The sequence below is a fragment of the Cricetulus griseus genome, chromosome 2 (genome assembly GCF_003668045.3).
Source record: "Cricetulus griseus strain 17A/GY chromosome 2, alternate assembly CriGri-PICRH-1.0, whole genome shotgun sequence".
In the NCBI taxonomy this organism is placed as follows: Eukaryota; Metazoa; Chordata; class Mammalia; order Rodentia; family Cricetidae; genus Cricetulus; species Cricetulus griseus.
The window spans coordinates 244,041,171-244,054,205 of NC_048595.1; the positions used below are offsets into that span (position 1 = coordinate 244,041,171).

Sequence of the window (13,035 nt, forward strand, 5' to 3'; positions counted from 1 at the left end):
ATAAGAAAGAAACCTAGAAGAAATTTAAGGAGGCGGGGAAAGAATGATTGTACACAATTTTCGGGGGGGGGATGGAGACGTCTCCATGTTGTCCCCCTCAGCAACTTGAGTATTTCCCTTAATCTTTTAGGGATCTTGACTGAGACAAAACTGGATCCTTGAATTTAATTCAGAAAATACTTTCAGAAAGAATAAGTCTGAAGTGGAGTTGGCGATTATTTTAAATAGAGGGACAGCAAGATGGCTCAGCAGGTAAAGGCAAATGTTAGTGATCTGTGTTCAATCCCTGGAACAGACATGTTATCCTCTGACTTCCACATCCATGCCATACCACTTTCACATGGATATATAGATAAATGTACAAATTTATTTATCTTTTTTTTAATTTTTGAGAATTTCATATATGTATACACTGAAATACAATCCTATTTATCCCCATTTGCCCCTCCAGTTTTTTCCATACTGTTTCAACATGCCCCCTCTTATTTCCTGTCTTATTCTTTTTATAACTCATAACATAACTTTTTATAATTCCTAGATCTAGTTAGGAATGATCATATGTACATGTATATTGCACAATCCACTAGAGCATGGAAAACCTGCCAGTGACCATATCTTCAAAAAGAAAGAATTCTTCTTTCCCTCAAAACTATCCACTACCTACAGCTACTCAGTAGGGAGTGGGACCTGGAGATCATTTAGCCTGCTTATGGCAGGATATTTGTTGGCTTGATATTGTTCTGGTCTTGTGAAGGCATCCATAAATGCTATGAGTTCACTATGGGGATATCCGTGTGATTTTTTGGAAGACATTCCCCAGCATTCCTCCCTATCTTCCGGTTCTTAAATTCTTTCTGCCTCCTCCACAGCTTTGGTGACAGATGTCCTGATAGGACCAAATTCTCTGCCTCTTCTTCTCAGTGCTTCAACCAGTTGTGTCTTTCTCCATTGACCAATGCACTGTAAAGAGAAACTTCTCCAATTGAGGCTAACAGCAGCATAGGTCTATAAGTATAAGCATACATATATAGAAGGCAACTTGACAAAATTAGTTCAAGGTCAGCCTAGCAGACATACCTCATTGAAATTGGAAGAAGGGAGAGGAGAAGGAAGAAGAGGAGAAGATGGAGTAGCAATAACACAAAAGGAAGACAATGAGAACACTCAAGAAGATGGCCATCTACTAGTCAAGGAGAGATGCCACAGAACACACCAGTCCTGCTGCTGTCACAGGCACGGGTGAGCCAGTTCCAAAGAGCAAGGTAGAGCTGTCCCCATCACCCATCTGTCCTGTGGTAGTATGGGCTGGGGAGAGTCGCTCCCCCTCCCTGTGCCCATCAACACCTGAGGCAGGTGTGAGAACTGGCCCTGAGGTCACAAGAGCGGGAGAGTTGTCCCTGCTTCCCACAACCAGCTGCAACACTTGGGAAATCAGGTCCTGCATTGCACGTGAGCAACATATTAGAGCCAACCTTGTTGGCAGAGGTGTAGATAAGCCATCCCAGAAGTTGTGAGTGTGGGGGAGCTTCCCCTACTCCTCATCTGTCATGCAGTGGTGTGGGAGAAGGAGCTGATCACCCTCCTCCTTACCAGCTGCAGCACTCAGGAAAGTGAGCCTAGGCAACACCAGACGGTAGTCAGAGGTGACGATGACCCAGACTGGTGTTGAGAGCAAAGGAGAGCTGTCCCCATTACTCATCTGACACACGGCAGCATGGGTGGAGGAGAAATGCCCTCCCTCCCACCCCTGCCTGAGACAGGTGGAGGTGCTGGCCCTGGGGTCATAAGAGCAGGAGAGCTATCCCTGCCCCTCACCAGCTGCAGCACTCAGGAGAATGGTCCCTGAACCTCACCTGGGCAACAGAATAGAGCTGGCCCTGATGGTGTAAGGGTGGAAGAGCCAAACCTGAGGGTGTGAAAGCAGGAGAACGGGCCCCACCCTCACTCATTGCTACAAGAGGTGAGTTAGTAGGACAATGCTGGAGAGCTCCCCCTGGTGGTGACGACAGGGAAGAACTGGAGGTGGACCACCTGCGGTTGCCCAGATCCCAACATCTTCCCTAACATTCATCCCGTCTATGATCTGCTGTAGCACAGGGACGAATCTGACCCAGAGACCCAAGCTGTAGGATATCCACAACACAGGGTTCCAGAGGGATGTCCTAATAGTCTCAGTGAAGACCTGGAATTGATAGTGTCGTAAAAGCCAGAGTTCTAGAACCAGAGCAATGACTCTATGCAATGAACACTTACAAGCTACAATATATGGACAAAGAGGGTCACTGTGTCACACTGCAGCTTCTATGATGAGATTTTTAATTTTTGTCCTTTTTGGTTTTCCTCTTAAATTTTGTTTTATTCAGGAGCTGGTGTGCAGGGGCAGATGCAAAAGGATGGGGAAATGAATGGGGTCGAGAGGCATGATGTAAAAACCAGATAGAATAAATAAAATGAAACGTTTAAAAAAGAAAAGAAAAGAAACCAGTTCCTGCTGCACCTTCATCTTAGACTTCTAGCCTCCAGAACTGTGACAACATAAATTTCTATTGTTTAAAATTCGCTTTCTTATCACATTCCTAGCAAACAATACAATGGATGTAAGTCTTCAGGATATTCCCCAACAGGAAAATGGAATAGTTCATCTCAGTGTTTAGGAAATATGGCACAGTGAAAATGACATACAGTGGTTGTATGTGCCCATTACATCTGCTGGGAAACTAAGATTCTGCCTGGCTATACTGGGGGTTCACAAGCTTCTTGCCTAGCAGGTTTCAGGGATCAGGGCGTGCTTAGCAGTCTGTACTATTCCACAGGACTCTTACACACACACACACACACACACACACACACACACACACACACACAACGTTAAAAGAACTCTAGAAGCCTATGACCCCAACCAGTGATTTTTCTTGTGAATTAAAGAAAGTTGATCATCTGAAAGACAAAAAGGAAAACCTTTGGCAATTTTTCACATCTACTAACAATAAATTCTCAATAATGAAGTCAGGCATGATGATGCATGTTTGTAATCTCAGCATTCAGTTGGCTGAGGCAGGAGGATTAAGAGTTTGAGATTAGCTTGTCAAAGCAGAGGAGTGTCAGTTGCCAGCATGAAGCCCACATGTGGGCTGGGGATGTGTCTTAGTTGGTAGACTACTTGTCTAGCAAGCAGGAAGCCCTGGGTTCAATCATTAGCACCACATAATCTAGGTGTGGCAGCACAAACTTGTAATCTCAGCAGTTAGAAGGTGGAGACAGTGTGGTAAAGGCCTCCTCTGCCATCCCTAACTGAGGGATGGCAATATGGCATAGTTAATATCTATTTGGCTGTTCGTGACTCTGCCATGGATCCCTGTAACATGGATCACATGATCTGCATATATGTTTCCATGTAAGGGAGACAAAGGGGTATAGAATGTAAAGGGGAACTAAGGAAGCCTATATAAGGCTACACTCTGCTGTGCTAGAAGCTGAACCATTGGGTGTAAATTCACTGAGCTAGTGCTGGCACAAATAAACAGTGCTTCCTGGCAGAAACCCTCAATGGTGTCCCATCTCTCTGCATGAAGATCTGACAATAATAGAAGGATTAAATATTCAAGGCCATTCTCTGCTACATAGTGAGTCCATGGTCATCTTGGACTACAAAATACCCTGTCTCAAAACAATAAAATAAAATAAAATAAAATAAAGACTATACAGAAACTCAAGGCAGCCTTTATAAGATCCCCAGAAATCCCCTCTATTCCCCAAAGTTGTATTAAAAGTAATTTATTGGGAGAGTACTCTCCAGTGGTACATCTTTTTATAAGACATCCATGCGTGGAATAGGAGTTTCCAGTGATGTGGCTGCCCATGTCACCATGCTGCTATAAGTAATTATAATAAACTCATTGGTTCACCAAGCTGCACTTGAATGGAATCCTTTATTTAATCTGTCAATGCCCTCTGTTTGTGGTATGTAAACGTTAATTTACATCTCCCCAAGGAAAAATCATGTGACAAGTTATCACCAGCCACAATGTATAATTTTTAAAAATCATGGACTTAACTTCAGCTGAAACTCTGAAGTTTCTGGGAAAAAAAAAAAAAAACATTGATAGCATCATGTCCTTAGAATAAAGGAGAAATTATTGATAACAAGACAACAACCACAACAAATTCAAAGTATCCATGAAAATTAATCTACAATGAAAGAAATGTTTAATAAAGTAAGAAAATATTCCAGGACTCAGGTGGTTGAGGCAGGAAGATTTTGAGTTCCAGGCTAACCTGGGCTATATAGTGGTCTCTGTTTAGCCTACTTAGACTACAAAAGACCCCATCTTGAAAAGAACCAAAGGAGAGAGGAGGTGAGAAGAAAGGGAGGAAAATGGAGGGGAGGGGAGAGACTAAGGGAGGGAGGAAAGAAAGAAAAAGAGGAGGGGATAGAAGTGTTATCCGAGAGCACAAACTAAAGCAAAGAAAAATGTTGTCTATATAAGATGAAAAACTTGAATACAGGATGTATTAGAACCACAAATAAGCTTATGAAAAATTATATGATTGACAGTAGACAGAAGATGTAAACAGTCCAGTCATAAACATCAAGGATGTGACAAACGAATGGTAGTATAAATAGAGAGTGCTTTCTGGATTTAGGGCAGTGTGGTTGAGCAGCTGGCTGCATAAATTTTCCAGGGCGATGCAAAATAGTGTTTTTAATCATGTGCTTAACATCACCAATCAAAATTAATTAAATTAATAACAATGCGCTTATTCCTTTTTTTTTTTTCAAAATTCATCGAAAGAACGTGCCCATCTCCTAGCAACTGAGGCAACTACCATAAAGAAGATAGGGTGCACGCGGGCAAGAATAAAGCGGTATCGACTCTTTCAGATGGTCAGTCCTTGACAGGCATCGCTTGGTTTGGCTGCAAAAGAACTTAAAATATGACGCAGCTCCGTCTCCAGCCAGGAGGTGGTGACCAAGGCAGCAGGTCTCATATCAAACAAGGTGCGCTTGTCAGCTTGCGGGCCACCTCAGCTTGCGGAACCATCGGGTAGGGCTACAGATACTCGGAGTGGTTGTAATGAGAGCGCACCGGGCCCTTCCGAGCTTCCGGGCGGGCTCTCTTTAGTTGCGGACCTCTGAAGGAAGCGAGCGAGAAAGCCGGGCTTCCTTCCTGTGGTTCCTCCCCTTGGCACCTTTCTTCCCGGATCGAGGGGTTTACCCGCGCCTTGGCGGGCACCCCGGGAGCCCGGGGCTCGATGGTAACGATGGAGACGCAGCTGCAGAGCATTTTCGAGGAGGTGGTGGTGAGTGCAAATGTCCGTGACCAGGGGGAGAGGGGGTGGGGGAAGTAGGGAGGAGACTGCGGCCCGGCTCTGGGCCTGGACCAGGGCCGGCTCCTTTCCCGCCCCCTTTGTTTGTTTTGACATTGGAGTCTATACTAGGGTTGGCGATCCCTGGGCAGCTGTCAGATTCAAAGAAAGCATCGTTAGTTCCCGCGCGTTCCTGATAAAAGTGACTTGTTCTATATTGCCCTAAACTATTTCTCTAGGGAACACCTCCCACCCCCTTTTGATTATTCAGATCCTTTACTGTATTTTGTTTGTTTGCAGAAAACAGAAATTATAGAAGAGGCTTTCCCAGGGTGAGTATGAGGCAGGCAGGATTTTTGTGAGATGTATCTTTGTAAGATTTTACTTACGTTGGTTTGGGGGAGTTGCAATAATTGCAAGTAATGTGATTTTTGTTTTTTAGCATGTTTATGGATACCCCTGAGGATGAAAAAACAAAACTAATTAGCTGTTTGGCAGCCTTCCGACAGTTTTGGAATGGGCTTTCTCAGGTGAGACATTACCTATGTAACAGCCAGTTGATGACTTCTGGTTCCTTCTTACTTTTTATGTCCACATTGACCTTTTTCTTAAGATCATTTAGGAATAGGAAAAATAAAATTGCCATCATTTTACATTCATATCTTTTTTTGCCACCCCCAAGACAGGGTTTCTCAGTGTAGCTTTGGAGCCTGTCCTGGAACTTGCTCTGTAGACCAGGCTGGCCTCGAACTCACAGAGATCTGCCTGCCTCTGCTTCCCAAAGTGCTGGGAATAAAGTCATGCACCACCACCGCCTGGCTACATTTATTTCTTTACTGCAGAACCTGCATTGAAAGTTCAATGTAATAAGATCCCAGTGGGAGATGTTTTTTTAAAAAATTTCTTTCATGTTAGATTATATAAGACATTTTATTCTATTTTGATACATTTGCTTTCCACATGGAAACAGATAATGTTAAGCATTTCTTGTAAAAGAAAAATGTCACGGTTGAAAAAAATTACCCAGGATTTATGAGTATACCCTCCTAAAGATGCTGTAATAGAGTCCCTGTTAGTACATTATCTTCTCATGGTACACTAAACATAGGGAAGTGAGCTACTGAGCTTTTGCCTCTGAGCCAGTGGTAATGTTTGCCACCCTAAAGACAATATGTTCTAAGTTTATTTTCAAAAGGTAGTACTTTGCGTGAATCAGAAAGCAGAAGAGTGGCTCCAAAGGCTGGTTTTCTTCCTTTTCTAGCTTAGCTCCCCCCCAACCCCCGTCTGAAGCTAGAATCACAGTTGGTGGTCCCTGAACTGTTTATCTACATATGAGACTGTGTCTGTCTATGTCACCCCGCCTTTGTCTCCTGAGTTCTGGGATTACAGAGTCGTCTGCCATCACAGTGTGCTTTTTCTCTTTTAACAGTGCTGGGAATACGGGGTTCCTTCCACATGCTAGGCATACGCTCCTCTCTGAACTGCATCCCCAGCCTCAGAATTATATTTTTATTTTATAGAATCACCATTTGTATACACCTGAAAGATGGTCTTGATATCAGCAAGACTTTTGGTGTCAGATTTTAATTATGAAGACCTAGAAATTAGATTTGTGTTTGGAATCATGGCAGGCTCTGATTAGCCTTCATGGGGACTGTATTCATCTAAATTTTGATGAGGCTGAGGTCCCCACCTAAGTTAGGTTCTTTTCCTCCAGCAAGTGGAATATTTATATCACCTTGTAAAGATGCTGCTTAGAGTAACTTAGATGAGTTTCTATTGGCCGTGAATTTGCTAATATAATCTTAGCGGCTTTTGGAGGTCTCATGGTAGGAGTTTAATTGAAATATTTAAGAATCAGTGTAACAAATACTAATTAAATCTTTATTTGGGGGCAAGGTCTTGCTAGATATAGCTCAGGCTGACAGAACTCTATATGTAGCCCAGGATAGCCTCACATAGACGTCATCCCCTCAAGTACTGGGTTTACTGGCATATACTACCATGCCCACAGTTGAATCTGACTTGAATCTTGCCCTTTTAGGAATTATTTTAATTTACTGATGTTCACAGTCCAATATTTTATTTACGGTACTGATATATCCCCTGGTATGATATTAACCATTTCTGTTCCTTAGAAAATGTAACTTCAGGCCTAAAATAAAAACTTTTTCTAATTTTTAGGATTCTCATGAACAATGCATCCAGTGGATTGTTAAATTTATTCATGGCCAACACAGCCCTAAAAGAATTTCTTTCCTTTATGACTGCTTGGCAATGGCAGTTGAGACTGGCCTCCTTCCACCCAGGTATGTGTGGGTGGGGATGACCTGTACAAAGACCTTCCCTCCAAAAGAGGCAGAGTTGATTTGAGGTTGTTGTACAGAGATAAGAGATGGAGAGGGGCCTGGGCTCGTTAGTAAGTCAGTTTAAAAGTCGGTTATTTTTGGTTTCAAATTTATTTTGTTTTTGATGTGTATGCATCTGCGTTACTAGTTGCTATGTTTATAGGAATGCCTGAGAGGCCAAAGTGGGTGTCGGATCCCTTAGAGCTAGAGGTAACAGGTAATGGGAGCCACCTGGCATGGCTTCTGGGACCTGGACTCGGCTTCTTCGAGAAAGTGTGAGCTCTGAACTGCTGAGTCACCTCTCCAGCTTGTTGTTTAATTTTCATAGTGCTTCATAATTATAGCCCAGTGTAGCAAGGGCCAAAGTTCTTCAAAAAGCTTTCCACTCTCATTCATCTCCTGGGACTTGTGTTGGGGCTGTCATTCTTGGACTACACGTATCATCTGCTGTGAGCTGGGCTTTCTTGTAGCTTGGTGGAGTTCAAAAGTTTGCAAAAGAATATAGTCAACAAGTAGCCTTGCATCCTTGTCATAGTCCTAACCCTGCTCAGACAATGCAGACCACCCCTCGAATTCTCCCAAGGGTGTGCAGAAGTGGCATATTTCACAGAAAAATGGAAATGAAAATGTAATGTGGTCACCTTGAAAAAAAATACAGTTTGCCACCACCTGATAGATTTTTTATCTGTTGAATATATAGCATAGTGAATATCATTTAGTTGTACTTAATGTTGGAGCTTTCTTCTAATTAAAAACAGGAAATGTTACATATACCTGGAACACTTAACAGTGCAGTGTTGGGAAGCACGCTAGCCATGGCACTTACGGTACCCAACATCTCCAGACCACTGCCCTTGGAGAATTTCTAGGATTCTCTGTTGGAACTAGAATATTCTTTTTTTCTTTTCTTTTCTTTTTTTTCTTTTTTTTTTTTTTGTTTGCCCTAGGATGGTTTGTGAATCTTTGATAAACTCTGACACTCTTGAATGGGAACGAACACAGCTTTGGTCCTTAACGTTTAAACTGGTTCGGAAAATCATTGGAGGAGTGGATTACAAGGTATTATTTCCTCATTGTAAAAAATGATTGCTTTCAGTCATGATTATTTTTTTTACAGGGTATATATCTTATTTCCTGTGAGAGAAACAAAGTAGAGAGTATTCATAGTTTGACTTTTTTGCATATGTGCTGAAGGAACTTAAAATTAGTTGGTTTACAGCTTCTTTGCTCCAAACATTTGAAAACACACACAGGATTGATAGGTTTTTATGATAAAATGGGAGGTCACAAGGCAGAATCCATGTTGGATGACACAAGTGTTTTATTGCTTTGTGAAATGAATCACACAGAGCAGGGGTTGTGAACCAAGCTTTCTATCTTGACCTCTTTAGAATTCTGCTCCTGACCAAAAGCAACGGTCTCGTCTTGTATTTCACAGTCTGGCTCAGCAGCTCCACGGCTGCAGCAGCCATTCAAGTTCAGTCACTTTTGTTGCTGTCCTTTGTCAAGGAATGGCCAGTACCTGCCCTTAAGCTTTATGTTGACATGTTCTTCAATCCGAAATGATTCAATAATGACAGGTAGATAGTTCTTATTAAATTATAGCTTACCTTAATCACAGAAGACGTCTCCAATTATTTTCTCTACTCAAACTAAGTATTGTGACCAGGGTTTCCAGAGTGGTGTTCATGTGCATCTCTGTTATAGCAAAGCTATGCTTTTTAACCTTTGCAATATTAGAAACCCTTTGACTGTTTTGAGGGCCAGAAAAGACTGACAGAGTATAAAAAGTTCCATTTTTATTCTTAAGTGACTTTTGGTTTTCATTACAAGATGTTATGCAGAATTCTGTCCATATTCTGTTCTTCTTGGGTTAGTGTTAGGAATGTGTTTCCTCTGATTAAAGTGTGACTTTGAAGCAGTGTATACTCCAGAAACTTGGCTGTTTCATCTCCCATAGAGAACTTTATATATTAATACATGCCATTTTCTTTCTCCTTATTAGGGTGTTCGAGACCTCCTGAAAGTGATTTTGGAGAAAATCTTGACAATTCCGAATACAGTAAGCTCTGCTGTTGTCCAACAGCTTCTGGCAGCTCGAGAGGTAACTTAAGTTTAAACATGCCTGAAATCGTGGGAATAGCCTCGGTGTCTAGGTTTGTTTAGATGTGTGCTTTTAAACCTATAGTGGCTGGAGCTGGGGAGACAGCTCAGTGGGAAAGAGCACTTAATGTTAAACAGAGAAATAGAGTTCATATACCCAGTACCTCTATAAACAAGCCAAGCCTTGTCCCCCATGCTTATAGCCCCATTGCTGTGGGACAGAGGTAGACAGATTCCTCCAGGAGCTTACTGGTCAGCGAGCCTGGCAAAAAAAACAGTAAGATGACACCTGATACTCATCTCTGGCCTCTGCATGTACGAGCACAAGCAGGGACAACTGCACACATGTACACATAACTCAAGTAAATTGCAGTAGTTGTAGAACATTCTATTCCTTCTACTAAAATAAAGTCAGTTCTGTTTTTGATCAAGTGCTCTGTTACACTGAGCTACATCTGTAGCCCAAGTCATTTTTGTTTCATTGCTACTATATTTCTGAAGGAAATTTTAAGTTTTCAATTTCTGCTAGCTAGTTATGATAGGAGTATAGATACAAAAGTATTTTTAAACCATTATAAGACAGTGACCACTTTTATCTTTTTAAACTACTAATAATATTATAAGAGTTGTTCTGTTACTGTCTTATGTCTATGAATATTTAAAACATTTTTAAGATATTACTACTAACAATCCATTCTATTGTAAATTACCCTTCATGTTTTATGTTTTAAGGAAATTCCTCTTTAAATAGTAAACTTTAAAATAATAATTCTGCTTTTTAAATTGAGTATGTGTATACGTGTGTATGCACGCATGCCTTGTAGAATGGCTAATTCTAGAAATTCAGCATAGTTTACCTCACAGTCTCTTGTTTTGTTTTTTGAGGTGAGGTATCATGTAACCTGGACTGACTCTGAACTAATTTGCAGCTGAGGTGAGGATAGGCTGGACTCCTGATTCTCCTGTCTCCACCTCCCAACTGTTGGAATTTCAGACATGTTTCCCTTACACTTTCTTCTTGATAAAACAGTTAAGATCTGATTAGCTGTCTTCAAGGATATAATATTTTTGACTAACTGGAGTCATGATGTTTAACAGACCTCTTGAGTTTATTCCTCTTGTCTAATTACCAGAAGGGTGTCTTTTTATCAGCATTTGCAGGTGTCTGCAGATGCAAGCACTTTACCAACTAAGCTATCTCCCAGCCCCACTTACTAATTTTTAAATGCTTTTTGTTGTTGCTGTTGTTGTATTTAAAGGTCTTATGTGTGAGGCTAGCCAAGAATAATGTTATCTTTTTATTTCTTTTAGGTTATAGCTTATATCTTAGAGCGAAATGCCTGCCTGTTGCCAGCCTATTTTGCAGTCACAGAGATCAGGAAACTATATCCTGAGGGAAAACTTCCACACTGGGTAAATTTTGATTTTTCTAAAACTTCAAATTCTTAACAAAATTTTATCAACTCTATATTAATTGTATTACTTGAATTCATATAGGTACTCTTGTTTATGTGTGTGTTACACACACTGTGTGTATATATATTTATGTATCTTAGAGTTATAGTTGCTATGATGAAACAGTTTGACCAAAGCAACTTGGAAGGAAAGGGTCTATTTGGCTTACACTTCCTTATTGCTGCTCATCGATGAAGGAAGCCAGGACAGGAACTCAAACAGGGCAAGATCCTGGAAGCAGGAGCTGAAGCAGCGGTCATGGAGAGGTTACTGCTTACTGGCTTGCTTGCCCATGACTAACTCAGCCTGCTTTCTTCTTGTATTTTTTTTTTTTTTAATTTTTTTTTTTTTAAATTTTTTGGTTTTTTTGAGACAGGGTTTCTCTGTGGCTTTGGAGGATGTCCTGGAACTAGTTCTTGTAGACAGGCTAGTCTCAAAGTCAGATATCCACCTGCCTCTGCCTCCTGAGTGCTGGGATTAAAGGCATGGCCACCAACACCCGGCCTCAGCCTGCTTTCTTATAGAACCCAGGACAACCAGTCCAGGAATTGTCTAATCTTATGGAGGCATTGTCTCAATCAGAGTTCCCTCCTCTTAGATGACTCTAGCCTGTGATAAGTTGACATAAAATTAGCCAGTACAGTATGTATATCAATGCACATGCCGTATCATGCATATGGAGTCAGATCAGCTCTGGGAGTTGGTTTTCTCCTTTGTCAGTGGGATCCAGTACTCAAAATTAGGTTATCAGTTTTGCACAACAAGTAATTTCACCTGCTGAGCCATTTCATTTCACTGCCTCCTTCGAAAAGATAGTGATTTATGTATCAGAGTGAACATGGGGAAAGTAAAGTCAACTCCCTAGAGTGGGAGGGGTCCCAAAGGAAAAGTAGTGCCTTGATTATGTTATTATGCTTGAGTAGCATATATTTTTATACTTAATACTTATTTGTGTGTGTGTGGACTGTGTACACCATGCATGTGGCTAGAGGCCTAAGGCTAACCTGCATAAGTCATTCTCTCTTCTGTCTGTGTGTCCCAGGGATCATACTTATGCCATCAGGCTTGGTGTCAATCATCTTGACTTGTTGAGCCATATCACTGGCCCAGTAAATGTATTTTTAGCATAATATATTTGTTTCATATTTCTGTTAGCCCATTGGGACAGTTCTTATGTGCTTAAAAAGCACAAAGCTTCATTGACTAGGTAAGGATCTAGTGGCTTGGCTTAACTTAGGGACACACTGGGTGACAAGTACCTGGAAGAAAAAGAGTGCACTTGTCTTTGAGTAATTACTCTGTGCCAGGCTTGTACTAATTCTTTATGGGTATTATCTAAATTTTAATAGATGATCACTCTGGGTAATCTTGGTCTTTTGTATTATCTGTTTTCTTTTAGTTACTAGGAAACTTGGTATCAGACTTTGTGGACACCTTTAGGCCCACAGCAAGGATAAACTCCATTTGCGGTAAGATTACAATTTGAAGTTTGCTTAGTATATTACTTAATACCTGATCTTTAGTGACTATGAGTCTGCTGGACAAAGCTGAAAGATGGCCTCTTATGAGTGGCTTGCCACTTTGTAACACTCGAGGAAACTAATAATGTTTATTTTCAGGTGCTTTGGATAGGCAAAGACAGAGATCATAGAGTGGTGTAACTTTCACATAAGACCATTCTAGAAGTTGTGTTACCTAGTAACTGGGAACACTTTTTATTTTGTATATTTTGATTAGCTTGGTATAACTTTTATTGTGTTTTATTTTTGGATTTTTAAAACAAGGTCTGTGTAACCCACACTGGCCTCAAACTATGTAGGCC

At 41.1% G+C, this 13,035-nt stretch overlaps 1 protein-coding gene across 2 annotated transcripts in view; it reads left to right on the forward strand.

The window, feature by feature from the left end:
* The first annotated feature begins 5,131 nt into the window (after window positions 1-5,131).
* The window catches only part of Med23 (mediator complex subunit 23), a 43,223-nt gene continuing 35,319 nt past the window's right edge, over window positions 5,132-13,035 (forward strand). The window contains exons 1-8 of one of the 2 annotated variants that reach the window (XM_027402910.2): window positions 5,132-5,301; window positions 5,608-5,639; window positions 5,750-5,837; window positions 7,492-7,616; window positions 8,603-8,714; window positions 9,661-9,759; window positions 11,070-11,171; window positions 12,613-12,682. In XM_027402910.2, the coding sequence (XP_027258711.1) occupies window positions 5,254-5,301; window positions 5,608-5,639; window positions 5,750-5,837; window positions 7,492-7,616; window positions 8,603-8,714; window positions 9,661-9,759; window positions 11,070-11,171; window positions 12,613-12,682 (676 nt within the window). In that variant the 5' untranslated portion in view covers window positions 5,132-5,253. The remainder of the gene's footprint in view (window positions 5,302-5,607; window positions 5,640-5,749; window positions 5,838-7,491; window positions 7,617-8,602; window positions 8,715-9,660; window positions 9,760-11,069; window positions 11,172-12,612; window positions 12,683-13,035) is intronic. The other variant, XM_027402911.2, reaches the window with a different exon arrangement.